This window comes from Plectrocnemia conspersa, unplaced genomic scaffold, assembly GCF_051122295.1.
Source record: "Plectrocnemia conspersa isolate PC_06_02 unplaced genomic scaffold, ASM5112229v1 ptg000004l, whole genome shotgun sequence".
NCBI lineage: Eukaryota > Metazoa > Arthropoda > Insecta > Trichoptera > Polycentropodidae > Plectrocnemia > Plectrocnemia conspersa.
In genome coordinates, this window is record NW_028277168.1 from 13,310,322 (window position 1) to 13,328,631 (window position 18,310).

The 18,310-nt window shown below is 27.9% G+C and overlaps 1 protein-coding gene across 2 annotated transcripts in view; it reads left to right on the forward strand.

Annotated features, from left to right (window-relative positions):
- Positions 1-10,249, forward strand: part of Tsp2A (tetraspanin 2A) — a 192,751-nt gene extending 182,502 nt beyond the window's left edge. The window contains exons 6-7 of one of the 2 annotated variants that reach the window (XM_088184276.1): positions 9,879-9,964; positions 10,115-10,249. In XM_088184276.1, coding sequence (XP_088040402.1) covers positions 9,879-9,964; positions 10,115-10,127 — 99 coding nt within the window. In that variant the 3' untranslated portion in view covers positions 10,128-10,249. Of the gene's footprint in view, positions 1-9,878; positions 10,088-10,114 lie in introns of those variants that run through there. The other variant, XM_088184277.1, reaches the window with a different exon arrangement.
- Positions 10,250-18,310: the final 8,061 nt, after the last annotated feature.

Below are 18,310 nucleotides of genomic sequence, written 5' to 3' on the forward strand. Positions count from 1 at the left end.
GACACATAACCAAGTTTTCAGCCCCGAAAAGCTCCGACGAGCTTTGGAGCTTTTAAATTTAGACAACTCACTCGCACTACTTCTCCTGCCAGCCGCGGAGCTGTTCGAACGGAAAATTAAATGTAAATTTTCAAATTGGAAAACTGTACGCGGTGCGTTGTTTCTACTTGGAGAAACTCGATTTATGTTTTTTTGTGCGTTTTTGCTCTCCTGGAGAAACTTTCAATCCCATGAATTATTTTAATTAATCCGAGCGCGACTATTCGAAATCGATTTGTCAAAACGTACATCAAATTGGTTTTCCGATATTCATTCGTTTTTTAATGAAAAAATTGAAGTTAAATAAATATTGGGACTTTCGCTCGGATCAGTTGAAAAGTCAAGTTTTAATTAAAACATGGTGGAAGACAACAATAGTATGTGTTTGTATAAACGCAATTTCGAAAATCAAATCAAACGTTTTAGATCTTTTCGGCTACATTTCCTACACAAAAATTTGTCAAGGTCCACAAATAGAATTTAATATTTTTTATAGTGTAACCCATAATACACAAATTATTTATAATGTGAAAACTAATTTTATTTTTTCTACATAAGTACGTAAATTTTGCTTTTAATTTTACTTATCATATGCTTAATATGAAAAAAATTTACTTTTCAAGAGAGACGTCATAAACAGGGCATATTCTAAGAGTACGTGTTATTTTTTTATTCTGCAGATAAAACTATTTTGTAAATATATATATATAATCAGTTCATTTAAATGAGCCGTGACTATATGTCACTAGAAATAATTATTCAGACATTTCCTTTTCAATTTGTGATTCATTAATTGTAGTGTAATAAAGCACGCAGTATCTCTGTAGCTAGTTTCCAGATGATTCTGAAACTTTAAATTAATGGTAATTTATTCCTTTTGATTTTTATTAAAATTACTTTAATAATGACGACGTATGTAATATTGTCCATCTTTAACGTCGCTTTGCTAATGTAGAATATAGTGATACTTTGTGAAATAAAAATTATCAATTATTTTTGGATCATCGTCTACTAGTTTTAAAAATCATTCCTTAATCTATTCATCAGTGACTATATAAGACATGTGATGGTTAAGCGAAATCTTGCTAATGTTGCTTTTTCCGCTTAATACAAACCTAAGAAAAACTTGCTCTTTAGGGGAATAAAATCAGTCTTTTAGTAATATTAAATGCATTGTAAATTACTTACGCTGTATCTTATTATCTGGAAGTTCTTAAAATAAATTATTTTTGCCACGCTTTTAAAACATATTTTAATGTTTTTATAAATTAAATTTGCTGTCACCTAACTTACCTTAACTTATGAATGAGATGTCATTTTCCGAAATAGTTGTTAATAACTAAACTACGGCACATTCTTTGTAAGTTATTAAATTTAAAAAAAAAAAAAAAAAAATTTTAAATTCAGTTTTATAACATTGCTAAAAATGCTTTATTTTTCCAACAAAAAAGTGATTATCATTTTTTTCATGAAACGCTCTTTTGTCGCATATTTTTTCTTTTTATTTTAATGGTTTTAATAATAATAAAAATGTATAAATTTATTTAAAGCCTTGAAACAGATTATAACTGCAAATCTATATTTAAGTAGCTTATATTTGGTTATGCTATATTAATGTTAAAAAACCTTTTTCACTCTATTCTAATACATGGTTTCCCAAACTATCCAAATCCAAAATAGGTGTTCCGCGGAGCCTAAATAGATATTTCACAAAAATTTAGAGTAGATTAAAAAAATGTTAGTCTTGCTAATACATAAAAATTGTTCATAAATCTGATAAAAAAGCTTGAAAATATGTGTTAAATGTTCAACATTGATGTGTATAATATCTGGAAGGAAAAGTTTCATAAGTCGGTGTTGTTTTTTTTAACTTTAAAATTTTATCCTATTTAAACAATATTTTTTTTTGTTAATTAATCAAACGATATTAGTGCTTGTTATACGAATTTTATTTATGTGACTATATATGCTACTAGCAGTCACTGTATTTTGCATAGGCATGCACTGTTGACTAAAAAAATTTCCACAAATTTAAAAAATGTAATGAAGTAGCCGTGGAAATGATAAACTATGTTAAATCTAGACCACTTCAATCCAGATTATTTAAAATTTTATGCAATGAAATGGGTGGTGAACATAAAGCACTTTTATTACATACTGAAGTGAGATGGCTATCCAGAGGAAAAGTACTATTAAGACTTTATGAACTTCGAAATGAATTATTAGTCTTCTTGAAAACCCAAAATAATTTGCAACATCATTTATTAATTTTTTTAACAAATCCTTCCTGGTTGATACATCTGCATATCTATCGGATATTTTTACAAAGCGAAATGATGTTAACTTATAATTACAAGAAAAAAGTATTACAATTTTTAATATGAGAGATAAAATTGAATCTTTTGATAAAAAATTACAATTTCAGATTTTATCGGTTGAATCTAATAATTTTGATTGTTTTCCTGTCTTGGATATGAATGTTTAAATGAATTTAATTTTCAAGTAGATAAAAAAGTTTCACAAGTATTTTAAGAACACCTATATTACTTGAAAATATTTCCTTCGGAATATTTTCCGAAAACTAGTAAGGACGATTCCTGGGTTAGGAATATATTTTCCGTGACAGTAAAACCAGTGGGCTTAAGGGATTATGAGAATTTAGTTAATGACTCTGATTTGAAACAAAAATATCAGCTATTAAATGATTTCTGGGCGAGTCTGACTGAAGAGTTCCCCAAGGTCTGGTTTTTTACTTCCGTTTTCCACAACGTATTTATGCGAAGTGGGATTTTTAAAGTATATTGCAACAAAAACAAAATACAGAAATAGACTCCACGCCACGGCAGATATGAAAATACAACTAACCAAAATTGTGCCTGATATAAAAAAAATTGTTATTTAAGAACCCAAAATCATCAGTCATTAGGAGCTTTATTTATTTGTATTTTTATGTTTATTAAATAAATTTGATAACATTTCTTCAATAACATGTTTTATTTTATTATGAATTACCCAGCCTAAAAAATAAGCTAAGTGTTCCGCCAAAAATTTTCGGATTTGCCAAGTGTTCCGTCGCTGAAAAAGTTTGGGAAACCCTGTTCTAATATATATAAATCTAACATCAGAATTCTCATATGTTTGGTTGAATTCATATAATTAAAATTAGTTAAAAACTTGAATATAAATATTTACTTATCTATAATTATCTATAATTATATAATATAATCTAAGAGATTAGATTTTTTTATAAAATTTCAGAAACATGCTAAGCAATTCAATCTTGTCTTATGAAATAATAGTAAAGTGAATGTAGATTATTATATAATAATTATTACATATGTGTATGCTTATAAATTATAATACACTAAAATAATAAATGTGTTTGTATATATACATAATTAAGCTCCCTTTCATGAAAACAATTATACATAGTTAGTGCTAATTTCGCTATTAATATTATATTAAATTATTTACATAATAGTTCGTCTAGTTTCACTATTCATGTACTGATGAATTGTTATTCAGTGAGATTTTTAAAGCTAAACATAAAACTGTAATTGTATTAATCTAACCATAATTAATTTTTAAAAATTAAGAAAATATTGAGAAACTAAGAAAAAGTAAACACACATTTAATTAATTTAATATTTTAGTTATATTCTTCGATATTAGAAATGCAAAGAATAATAGTGTATTTTATATTATGTGTAGCAGAATTTAGGTTTAAACATAAACATATTTTTTTTAGTGTCATTTAAAATGCTAGAATATGTTATTTATGATTTTCTACAATAGATGTTTGTCTTTATAACATATTTTTTCTTTTAAGATATTTTATGGTAATTTATTATTACCAATGTTATACATATGTATTACGTAAAAAATCGGATGCTATTGACATACGAGCTGCGTTAAAACTTTGTCTGTCTTTTTTATTGACACAATAAAAACGTAATATATTATGATTGAAACGAATATCGCGCAGAAAGAAAGATGGCAGTAGGAATTCGTTTGTGTTATGCTGCCGCCAACATTAGCCAACTTTAATCATAAATTTCGCTGACGTTTTTATTCGTACAACATTTGTTATGTCCACAATAAAAAACAATTTTTCTCTGAGGAGACAGAAAAGCCCCGGGGCAGAGGAGCGTGCAAGGTACCGACCGACGGACACTGTCTGGATTCAGCAGAACAGCTCTCTTTTTTTCCTCTCCTTCGAATCTACCCCTAAGCAGCTTTCGAGCACGAATCATATTTCATCCATTCAACGTCGGACGACGGCGATCCGGGATGACCAGGAGGTCCGCCCCGTGAAGAACCCTTTGGAAAATTTCATATTGCTCCTTCGATTTGATTAATAAATTCTTCCTGTGCAAAATAACGTCCGGCATAATGCGGACATATATCACCGAGCCGGGAACAATTTTGGGCTCGCATCTTTTTACAATCGCGCGAGCATTAAAAAAAGCGACATAATACCTAAGAAGCTGCATGATTGATTGATATCCTTAACGACGCGTTTCTCGATTGTTGAACGTTTGGTTATGAAAAATATTTGTTGGAATAAGATTCTTCAGATTTTGGGCATTGAAAATAAAACACTTTTGTTCGTTGTTCAAGTAATTTTTTCAGTTAAATGTTGACGGTTTCGCATTTAGCGATTCACATAATAATGATAAATAAAAATAATAATTATACGGTGACGCGCTATGGAAAAAATCACACGTTATAAAACCGTTGTATTATAAGAAAATATGCAATCAATAGTCATGAAAATTAATGTGTATATACATACATTATTTTTTATTATTATTGTATTAGGAATTTAGCACAATAAATATAAAGTACACAAACATGTATTTTCTAAAAACATATTGTCCATTACTATTATTGTTTTCTCTACTCTAGCTTTCAAGGCTAACTGAAAATGTATTATAATATATAAAGTTCACTATGACATATTTTTGTGCGTAAATATTAATTCCTTATGAAAATAAATACATCCCTGTTTATTTCTTACTCGTTTATATATATTTTTACCATCAAAAATTCTAAATATAAATATTCTTAATTAATATTTAAATATTTTGAGGAATATAACCGATGAAATAATTCGACAAGCACGAGTTTCGTCAATACTTACTAAGCAGAGTCGCAAAACTCATAAATAATGGTCTGGCTCATTAGCTAATAATATGGTTACGAATTGTATTACTGTGCTGCCAATAATAGTATTCCAATGCTTTTAAAAATATATGTATAGTTAAGGGATTTGTTACATAAAATTCTAGTTTATTTTTACAATATATTTGATATTTTTTGATGATGGTCCATATATTATAAAATATAGCATATCCCTAACTAAATATTAGCTAAAAAGCCACACCGGTCTGTAACACGAGGACGAGGCGCGCGCGGCGAATTAACGACGCGTTAAAATTTGGCGTTAGGCGTGGTCCAGTAGACAGCTTCAGTTTGATAAGTTGTCAAAAATGCTTTGTGCGTCTTTCCACAGCAAACAAAGGGGGTAGGTTCGTACCAGATAAGCGGATCATTAATAACCAGATATGACCGTCCGTCAACCGTGACCGGCGAAGCGCGAAAGCCTCATACCGCGGGCTCGGTGTCACGCCATTTTTACGCCGTTTTGCATCACTGACGAAAAGGTGTTTGTCTATTTTTGACATTTTTACCAGACCGTAGGTAGCCCGACTGTCTGAAGGTTAGCCAACCAATTTATATGGATATCGCGGCATATGGCAAAAGCACGATTTTCTAAGACATAAGATAATATTATATTGGTGTGTTAAAATATATTTTATACTCTTAAATAAAAAGTGAAAAACGTAAGCATTAAAAACTTTTCATTAAAATTATGTAAACTAGATCAATATATATTTGAAATACTAAGAGCGAGTTAGCATAACAATTACTTAATATGCCTTGATATTTTTGTAAAATAAAATAGTTATAATCATAACTTAGGTTGAGAGAAAAATAACTTCCCTTGGCAAAGATCGTGTGATACTACAAATGTCCTTACGCGATAGACATAAAACTTATTTACATATTACCAGTGGGTATTTTTAAAATATATGATGAAAAAACAAACTTTTATGTGACTTAAGGAATATGGTCTATATAGTCCAAACACTACATGTTTTTTAGTGTAAAATTGACGATTGACATTTTTTTACATGTCATTGGGGTGCACTACATTTGTTGTTCAGGTGGCAAAATATATATCAAAAAAGGCCTTTAAACAAATATGCGAAATTTTAAAGACTAAATAGTTATCATAGTGTATTTTATATTTCGAAATAAAAGGTATTTACTTCGTCCTGGAATTTGCTTTTCTTTGATTCGAAAGCACGTGGTCTAAGATGCAGACATCTGTAGAGATGTCTGCACCTTCTATTTGGAGGAAAATAGTAATATTTATATCAATTGAATAAAAGCAAATTCTAGGATATTTGTAATCTACTACATCACTGTTCTTTCGACGAATATTTCGGTTTATAAAAAACACTCCGAGAATCATATAGCTTTTAGAATCTGGAATTACATAAATTATGTAACACAACAAACGAAGCAATTTGTATTTGATAATTTTTTTTGCAAAACACACTTATATATTCTTTAGGGCAAGTTATTTATATTAGCAGTTTAACTTACAGATGTGAAATAAAACAACTCGGCAAGTAAATAATGGAATCATTTTTTATGGCTTTTTGCATTTAGTGGTATTGAAGGCTAAAGAGGGTGCAATAAAATATTAGTTTACCTAATTATTTTTTATGTTTTACAGTTGTATTCATTATTATGAATTTTAATTAGGTAGTTAGTAATACCTTTTTATTTTTTTTATAACAAATCTTTAGTAACATACGAAAAATGATTATTTTAAAGATGATGCCTTAAATATTAAAGTAATTATAGAATTATAGTAATATATGTCACATGTATATATGTAAATTGAATAAAAAAATCAAATTATATAATTCACATTTTAATTAATTATTTAGCGTGATAATTAAAAATCTAATAATATTAGCTTGTGATTTTATAAGATTAACAGTAATAAAAATTGCTAATCGATCTTTATAAACTGTTTTATTTTTGTAATAGGTTTTAAAATTAAAACTTTTATAAACAGAGCTTAATAGAATAAGTTTTGCACTGTTGTTATTATAAGGTTTAGACAGGATTTTGTTTGTGTAATCAACCATGTAATTTAGTGTAGCACCAATAAATTAAACTTATTAGTATAATTAAAGTTTTGTATTTTTGTGATCTCAAAATGTAACAAAGAACAGTTACACGTTTGCATTTTATTTAATAGAGATACTCTATATCTGAAATTGGCTACTCAAGCATAGGACAATAAACAAACACTTTACAGTCGAAAAGTCACATACAATAAGGAAAGGAAATTCACATGCCGGAAAATGTTAATTAAAAGTCGTTCCCGGCACTCGGTCTGGCTTGTAAGATTTGTGGTCTGCAACAAAACGAATCAAACTCGTACTCGCACGCCAAGCACTCGGGCTTGGGGTGTTAAAGTTCATTTTTTAGCCAATGCCTGCCATCTGTTTCCGTACACGTAATATCGGTAAACTCCATTAGGAACCGATCCCGCTAACTTGCGCAACTTTCCCGGCTCGGCCGCGACATCAGCGGACGTGTTTTAACCTAGAGGCGGAAAAAATAAAGTTTGACCAACTGTGGAAAGCGAACTCCACGAAAGATGGGAAATCAAGAAAGTCGCACCAAACGACTCCAAGCCGAATTATATTACTTGACATTTTTTAGGATTATTTGTGTATAATACGATTTAAATCATTGAAAATATATTACATGGTATTGAAAATATTCATATTTAATTACCTTATAGTCTATAGGGATCGGTTCATAATAATGGAATCCAATAAACGCTTTTGGGGGCTCTTCAAACAAATCCGACGCGCGTTAGCAATTTAATCTAGTTTACGACTCATTTATCGATAATTCAAATTACAATTTAATGAATCAAGTTAAATTAACGTGATTAAAATATGGAAAATAAATAGAGAATGAATAAAATTAAAATCAAACTTGTCAATTATAAATAATATTTTTAACAGATTTTTTCTGCATTGACTGAAAGACTACATAATAAAACATACATATATGGAAAACATTATCATCATATTAGATGTTCTCAAAAAGGTGACATTGAATGCAAAAACTTTATAAAAATCACGTTATTCAATACTGCATATAAGATTTTTGGATACCTAAAAATAAATGGAGATAAAACCTATGCAAATGAATAATTTATATGATATTAATCTAAATTCTGTCCGATTCATTATATGTTTTTTTCCAGATTTACTTAATACTTTTTTAATCACATTTCTTCTATTATTGGTTATAGCATTTATTAATCTTTTTAAAAGATTATTTACAATATTGAATTAAATTTTTGTAATTTTAAAGCAAAAAAATCATAAGGAGCTTTTTTAATCTGAACTTCAAAATTTATTTTAAGAATCTAAAAAAATGTAAGGCTTTAAACAAATGATAATATACCTGTAATGTGGTATCTAATAGCCGAATGATTTTTATATTTTAATCTAGTTAATAGAATTAAAAAAATAGTGTTTATATTCCTTCATACAAAGATACATAAAAAATCTCTAACAAAAACTTTTTTACAAAGCAATTTTTTTAAGGATGTTTGATTTTAATTTTCGCGATATTTCTTTGTGAGATTAAAAAAATTCAGATAAACCTAATTTGTGATTTACGATTTGAATTATAAATAAATAATAATCTCCCAGACCCAATAGAAGTAAAAAACATTAAGGTCCAAAGATTCGCAGCTCTGCAAAGTCTTAATAAATTTTATTTCTCTGTACGTATATATTAAACATATGCTAATTTTTTAATTTTCTATTTATACAAAAATATACATTAAAATCACGTAAAGTTTATTATTATTAATTTTCGATTTTTATGTCATAAAAATTATTATCTTAAAAATATGATGGTGTATATTACATTATATAGTACATAAATGTATAACATAATATATATTTTAGTATAGCTTTAGCCCTTAGGGTATAAAGTAGGTGTATGTGAGTTATTTTGATGATATACGATATAATATGTCTAAAAACATTAATAAGCAGCCGTACGGGCGTAATTTAATATATTGTTATTAATTAAGTAAATAAGAGGGTTGCTCGGGCCGAGATTAGGCCGGCATTCGATCTGGGACGTTAACGCACGAAGTCCCCTAAATAAGAATATCCCTGGTGGGATTGCGGTGTTGAATTCGGGATTATAGTGAAAAGGCGGAAAAAGCACGCTCCTTTGGACCAACGGGGTCAGAAGTTGCCTGGAGCCAGGATGACGCTCATAAATCAAGGATTATCTTTTACGCAATAAATAGTGTAATAAAATGCCTTCGCTTATATTAAACTTAATCTTGTTTTCGGCTCGCATTTTTTTACTCGAGTAATAAAAAATATAATAAAAAGGCCATGCTAAGATTTGTATGTATAAATATTCTTTTTATGCTTGTGTCTCTCGATATGCGACTTATGCGAATGCGTATTTTTGTATAGATAAAATAAATACAACGGAGATCAACATGCTGCTTGTTTTACTTTTATCAGATATTGCTTTCAGGCGAAGATATAAAAATAATATAAGGTTGACTCAAATAAACTCGAATATAATTCTTTATGTTATAAAAAAATAATATGGAAATTAAAGTTATTTAAATTATCCCTGTTTATTTTTATGATATTTAAGTGTAATAACAAGCTATAATTTATTATTTTTATTTTCAGGTCATCAACGCTGTTATGTCATTGATCCTGATTCAGGCAGTTCGCAAGGAAGAAGATGAAGTAACATACAGTCCTGCTGGAAAAATGTAATTTTTAGAATTTTATTGTTGAAACATGACTCTTTTGTCAAAAAATAATTTAAAGACATAATTACACATTTATATATAAAATTGAAATAAAAAGTAAAAACTATTATTATTTTACCAAAATAAGGGAACTGTTTTAATCTATTTCAGGAAATCATACTAAAGCAGTGAACGCGTAAAAATAAGCCAAATACTACTGACTTGTATTTTCTGTGGATTTTTTGCTTAAATTATAATTATTTTGTATACGTTTTAAATGTACTGGTATCATTTATCCTTAATTATCAAAGTTCATTTATATTATTTAGAAAATTTTTGAATAATTATTTAAGAAAATAAATATATATAGGAATATATTTTCACCTAAAAATCTGAAACTAAATTTTTAGATAAGTATACATATTCTTTCAGTTATATTATATTGTTTGATTTTATTGATATGTTTTCTTTTACAATGTTTTATACCTAAAATGTATTTAAATATAATAAAATTAAATAAAATTAGTTTTTATTTTTATTTAAAAGTATTATTTTGATAATCAAATCCTTCCAAAAATAACTAAATTAAAAAAAATAAAGTAACACTAAAAAATATTAGGTACCACAAAAATATCTGAGAACGGTAAAATATCACACTGCTATTGTAATGGGCACAAAAGCCATTTTGAAAAACACCTAAAACAGAAATTTACATTTTGTCGATAAAATATAGATTTTAATATTGTTAAAAAAACTATTTTAAGAATTCTAAATGCTATATTAGATAGTGATTTAAACTAGACAATTTTGTGTGGTATATTATCTGCTTTAAAATGATATACTCAAATAAAAAAAATAACTTCAAGCAGCTTTTATTCAATTAGTTTATTATCATTTTAGCATAACTCTTAACAAGATTTTTTAAATGTTAAACTTTATTACCGCTGCCTTGCTCATTACGTTGTATTCTTTAAGCTTTAAGAAACTGGATTTCAAATAAACTTTTTCGTTTTGTTGTTTTTTTTTGAAATAAAATAATCAGTTTAAAAGTTATAAGCATTCAAGAAATATTTTTTTTACTTAAGAATAAGATAAAAACAAATTATTAATAATGGGATAGAGTTGATTTAAAATTTTACCGGTATTACATTTGAGACGTTGATAATATTTTGGAGTGAACCAAAAATGTTTTATTTATTCTCATAAATAAGAAATATTCATATTATTTTTCATAATTTATATTCATATAAAACACATCAAATAGACTCTATTCAGTAAAATAAAGCAGTAAAGTTTTTACTGTTTGCTAAAATAAAAGCTAAACCAGCCGTAAGGCTAACACTTGTGCAATTAATTGCAAGTAGAATCGAGTTGTATGTCAACAAGACGATCGAATGATTAAACTTTGTTTGCGGCACTAGAGCCCGAGCCCACATACATGAAATTAAACAAAGAGAGCAAAGTTGGATTTTTTACACCAACTTAGACAGATAGACGTCCTTCGACGATATTTGCTCTTAGCCGTGCACGATTGTGTTTCACGTTAGCGTCAGGATTGCCGTACTTTTTATATCTGGATAGATAGATATATACGTAAACAACGTGAAAAGAAAGTTGAGCACTCTTTGGTTCCTATTTACAAAAGCACATCTTTTTCACTTGAATAATGCTAAAAAGTATTTGCGAGGCAGACGAGATGAGTCAAACAAAGAGGAGTGTGAGATATAGAGAGAACGAGAGAGAACCAAAGAACGGGGGCAAAAGTTATAATCAAGAATCTGAAGGAGTAAATCGCAATCAAAACTTTGACTTTGCTCATCGCCGGGATAATAATTCAAGTATTTTACAATTGAAACATTTGCAAGTGACAATTTCTAGGCGCGATAACAAAAGATTATATACTTTCAGTGGCATCCGGATGCCAATGAAAAATTAAAGGTAGGGGACTTATTTGGTCGTAATAAAACAGTTTTTAATACAATATATCTTAAAAATTCTCTCATGTGGTAAGAATTTGTTTTAATCCCTTTTAGATTTTCTGCACAATTTTTTTTTTGATATATTTTATATTTTATTTAAAAATGTTAGGCAAGAGACAAGATCAACCATTTTTAGCACTAAACAGGACAAACTACAAAGTAAAAACAAATTATGTATCAAACGGGTATGAATTTCCATTTTTAATAAATCTTAGTGACATCATAATATTCAAATTAAAATACCAAGTGCTTATATCACAAAATTAAGAAATAAATTAAATTCGCCACTGAGGCAAAAAATACAGACAAAACACTAAATGGTATTGCACAAACAGAGCCATGAAAGTAACTAGCAGCACAGCACACCTAAATAATCAGTTGGGATCTTAATAGAGTTGTCACAAATCATATTTTCTTCGTTAAGTTTTAAAGGGTACGATACTATTAAAAAATTGGTGTTTTTAGATCAGATATCGTAAAAAAAAATATTTTTAAATTGAAAAATACGTAATACTCTCTATGTTTTGTTTTAAATATACAAGAGATATTTCTTCTTTGTATGTAGATGAGATAGTTCGTGTATTTTTATTTTTTTCAAATTTTATTTATAGTAAAATCAAGTTTATAAAATATTTTATTACCCTCTACTGGAGAGTTGTCGGGCAAAGTTTGTGATTTTACAGCTGAAAACGTTTTATTGTCGGGCCCTCTTATAGTGAATCACTAATAACAAAGTTTAGGATGTGTCTGAGCCAGGGCCCTTATTGGATACTTCCAAAGTTCCAAGACCAAAGGTTTCGATCCGAGTCAAAAGGTCCTCGCCGAGGGTGCCATACTTTCTTGCGATTGGTGGAAAAACAAGATTTATTCGGTTTATTGTTCGAAAGATGGAAACGATGTCTTCCGGATCCGTTTTTGTTCTAAATTTCTACATTTGAGACAGCAAACTTTTCGACGGCTTGAAACAAATTAAACGAATTTGTTCCAAAGCTCTGGAGGAAACATAAAGGACTTTTAATCAATTGCGTTACTTAATTTTCAATTTTCAGGCTCGAGAGGAAACAAACAATATAATATGTGTGAGTACGAACAATACAAATACTTATTAATAATATATAAAGTTATAATATTAATTTCATAAATTGATAAGCGATTCAATTTGCGTCAATTGTATCTGTAAAGTGTATTGCGTATATTTTTTTTCGATTCGGTGAAATCAAATATCAAAAAAAAATATTACAAAAATAATTAAATCGGCCGTCGCCGATTTCTATCGAATTTTATCGAAAAAGTTCGTAATTTGACCGGAAAATTTTTTATCCCATTTTTAGAAAAAGCGATACTAAGCCTAATGAGGTTTTATTGAAATTTCATTAGGTTTTTTTAAGCGCCATAACTGAAGTGAAAATAGATTAAAAATGTGGAAGAGGATTTGATTGAAAATTTTATTCCATTTCGTCCGGCGATATTGAAGTGGTTTTAATATTTTTTTGGAAGCCTCCCCCAGGCCCTATCTGGATTAATTTAATATTTTAATTATCGTTTATAATCATCGTTAAATGTATCCGAATATTTAATAGAATTTGCTTATTGCTTATTGGTTTTATTTTATTTTTAAAAGTCACTATTATAATTCTTAATAAATATCATTAAAATTATATTTCATTTCACACTATTAAGTATTGGTGTCTAGTATCATATCTAAACAAGTGCAATATGTGCACAAGCACAAAGCCCAGGACAAAGAAGGTACTAAAATGCAACTGACAAGATGTTTTCTGTTACAAAGTAATAATAGATTTATCTATACTTTTTGTTTGTATTAAAATTGTATAATTATAATAATGTACTAATAAAATATTACATTGAAAATATTTGTCAACAACCATGCGAGAAACATGTTTTAATAGAAGCAAAAAGTAGACATTGATTTTTCAGAATAGAAAAAAGTAAAACTTAAATAAATAAAATTTACAAGATTTTCTTAATTATATAGATGTTATAAAAAACTATTAATATTGATGATCTTGAACGTAGTTAATTTGCTGAAATCAGTTGCATATATTATGCATATCAAATATACAGGAGTTTAAATATGAAATTGAGAGCTTTAAGCTTAAAACTTCGATCTTAATACAACCATTAAAACTGCAATTTAATTGATGACTTTGAATTAATTATGTCAATAAAAATCAATGTTTTTTAAAAAAAAAATTAATCACGTAAGAACATTTTTAACACGTTAAAATAATATAAAAAATAATATTATTAAATACTGCATTTTAATGATTATTTAAATTATGACATTGTAAGCAGAAAATTTTATTTAAAAATATTTATTTCCATCTATATATAATATAATATATTATGTATATTTCTTATTAACACAAAAATAATAGTTTTAATATCATATAAGTTTTATTAAAAAAAATTGGTACTGGTCCAACATACATTTTTTTCTACCACTTTTTAGAGTTTATTAGTTAGAGGTAAAAAAATATAAAATAATGGTATCACATATACATTTGTACATACCTTTAACTAAATACAACACAAGAACGAACGAATCCAGAACGAGGACAATAGTAAATAGACTCAAACGACAATCTTTTTTGAAAGCACCAACGGAACTCCCCCTGACCCTATCTATGTACTACGTAACCATACCGGTCTTTCGCAGGCTTTATTTGGCGATGACATTTCCACAAATACTCATTTCCATTTGTAAGCCAATGCTATGTTGCCAAACAACTGTTTTCATTTAATTTAGTTAGAAGCATTCTGTGTATGTTGGTCGCCTGCCTCGTCAGTACGTAATACAATACGTTAAACGACGTCGTAGCAATAACAAACCTTTTTGTGTAAAAGTATTATGGAACAAGCACTTAAATATATACTATAATATAATTTAATATCAAAAGCTTTTTTATTTATTTGGTGTATATTAAGGGTGTTTCTGAAGTAACTATATTTTTTTTCAAAAAAAAAGTATAATAATGAAAAAAATATTATATAAATATAACATCTATATAGACTTTTAATGGCAACCTGTTTCATAAAACACCCAACTAAGTATTTACGAAAATGTTTGTCACTAAGATCTGTTTTATAATGATTTTTTACTTAATCATTGTTGTAGACAAAATAGACGAGATTTTATTTAGTGGTAGAAAATCGCTGTTTTATATAATGTCACTGATGTTTAGTTTCTGGTGTAGTACTAAATTTATTAATCATTGATAGAGTTAAATCAGCGTTATTCGCAATAAAGCGACTTAAACTGTCCTAAGATTGTATTTGCGATCAAATGTTGTTCAACACGACATCCATCTAGTATTTTATACCGGACACCTACGCCTTGAGCAATTTTAAAAACCTTTTTAAGAGATCTTATCAATAATATGCAATTTATTAATAATTCGCTAAGCTCATATGAAGAATTATTTCTATAAATACATATTCTTTATTACGTTATTTTTTTAAGTTCTAAGCTTTTAATTTGCTTAGATAAAGCTCCTGACTAATTTTTTATTTTAATGGTAATAATTTCGTCATAATTCATGTGGTCAATTAAAATATAATATAGCACTTTAAATTGTTTATTTTGTTAAAATTGTAAAATTAATTAGAAATGTATTATTTTGCAATTATAATACATTTCCTATATCATAACACGTGGGTGTATTGTATGTATACCTAAAATAAATTGTTGCACGTTAATTAAATTTCGTCATTGTTAGAGATACATTTTCGTTACTGGAGATATATAAAGTTGTTATTTAAAATAATGAACGGTTACCGCTCTCGATAATTGCTATTAAATAGTGAAGTTTTTGCGTTATTAACAAAACGGCACCGACATTCACAGAAACAAAATAATTTGCCGTTTTTGAAAGCAATTAAATTCGGACTCAATTAAAAGTTTCGTCCCCCCGCGGGCGCGAGTTATTAATGATTTTTTCCCTACAATTTCAAGTGTTTGTGAAAGGTTTTAATTGCAAACGGCCGACGGTATATTTCACGAGGGGTAGGGGTGTTAAATAAATAAAGTGTTTAATGAAAAAGTTTAAATCCTTATTTTGGGGCCTAACGGGGTGGAGATGCGACGTTTAATAACGGCCGACGAGTGTACTTTTCAAGGTATTAACTTTATTCTAAAGTCGTGTTTTAATTCACTTCGAATTGAGAACTAAAGAAGCGACTCTTAGCCGAAAACGGACACTGCAAAAAAGTTTTTATCTGTAACGAAAACAAACTTGTACGTTTTTATGCGACAGTAGTCTTTCAGTAAATGTGTTTTGCGTTTCAATTGAAAATTATCAATTCACGTAGTCATTTGAGAAAGGGCGTAGTACTTTCAGAAGTGATTCAATTCTGTTTGAAACAAACGGTAAATTTATAAAAAATATGCTAACGTTTTTAAGAATTTGAAAATCGAAAATATTTACCTTTTATTTTAAATAGCAAAAAAATGATAAATATAAAATTATTCAAGCTTGTTTTACAAAGTATAAAAAAAATAACACAAAGACACAGACATAAAAAAATATAAAGAAATTAAAATATTCACAAATAATTTTAAACATAGAAGCTTCAAATTTATTGCAAAATAATAATAGATAATTAAAAAAGTTCGACAAACTTTTGATAATGTCAATAAAATAATTAAAAAAAAATTAAAAAATACTAACAAATAAATTTCCATGTAGTACTACTGTTGGATCAAAAGTAGTGAAAAAGGTATTAAATTTATATATCTGAAAATCATATATTAATTTACTATGTATATTGAATTATAAATTATAGTAAAAATTAAAATTGTATGGAAGCAAAACAAAACGTATTGCTTTATACAATAAGATGCAATAATAAGAAAACTGTATTTACACAACTAGCTACAAGAGCCACCAAAAGTTATTGTATAAGCATTATTGTCAAATAAGCAGTGAAAATATTGGACTATAAAAAACCTCGATTATTTTAATCCAAAGTATTAAAAATTTTATCTAGAATAAAAGCACTAATGAGGCTTTATAGACTTCAATGTGAATTATTGGTCTTAAAGGCATAAATTTTTTTTAATATTTTAGCAAATCTTTTATGATTGACAAATTGCGTATCTAGCAGATATTTAAACAATTGAATTTTCTTACAAAAATAAAAAAAAAAAAAAATTTATTACAAAAAAAAAATTGCATCTTTTTTGGAAAAAATATAATTAGGAATTTCTATAGTTGAATAATTAAACAGAATTATCTTAATTGTTTTTCCGCCTTACTTAAATGCTTAACTTGAATATTAAAATAGACGTAGAAGAGTCTTGAGAATTTTCGGAACACTTACATTATTTAACCCTTTGAGTAGTTAATTTATACACATTTTTTAATTTGTAAAAATACACCGGAGAATGAGGTAATTTAACGTATTTTTCTATAATTATTTCTGTTCATAATATAGAAAAAATCAGTGATTCTCAACGTATTGATGTTTGATTTATCTTATTATTTTGTATAGTTATATTAGATATTTTAATCTTAATTCAATATTATCGCAATAATCAAATATATTACTCGCTATAATTTGTAAATAATACATTATTTTTGCAGCTACTTTAGGATTTTATATCTTGCATTATTTTTTTTATTTTTGTCGTTTAAAATTTACTAAAAATATTTTATTTTAATGACTGAGTTATATGAGTCCAAAGTTTATCATAGCAATACTAATAAATATTGGTACAGCATGAATATATAGGTAATAATAAAAAAAAACTATGAGATATTTTATAACTGTGTACTTTTTCTGAAGAACCGCCCTTAAACATATGTATAATAATAAGAGCTCTTTCAAACTACTTACATACATATTTGAGTTTTGTTTTAATCACAAGCAACGATGCATATAGATCGTTGTAATATCATATCACATATAATTACAACTGGTAAACAACATTAAACCATGTATTAGTACATACAAAATTGAGATGAAATTCATAAAAAAAATCGATTAGCATACTCATATTAAGCGTATGCGTCGTACGTTTCATACAATACCATGTATCGTCATTTTCCGTTTCAGAAGTACGATACATCGTGCGGGAAAAATACAACGAAAAAAAAAACGATTATGTACAAAAAAAAGCACCAGCTCGACCAAGGGTTGTAGCCGTGTATACAGCGCGGCCATAAATAACGGCGATTATTGCGACGTCGCACTTTGAGGGCATGTTTTGTCAGAAAAACACAAATCCGGACGGCATTAACATACAAATCGAGTTATGCAAACAACGAACGGCACGGGGGACACGACTGGAGGCTGCGCGAAATTATATCACTCCACCCCGAAATAATGATATACGCACACACGCGGCCACTTACTTTACTCGCCG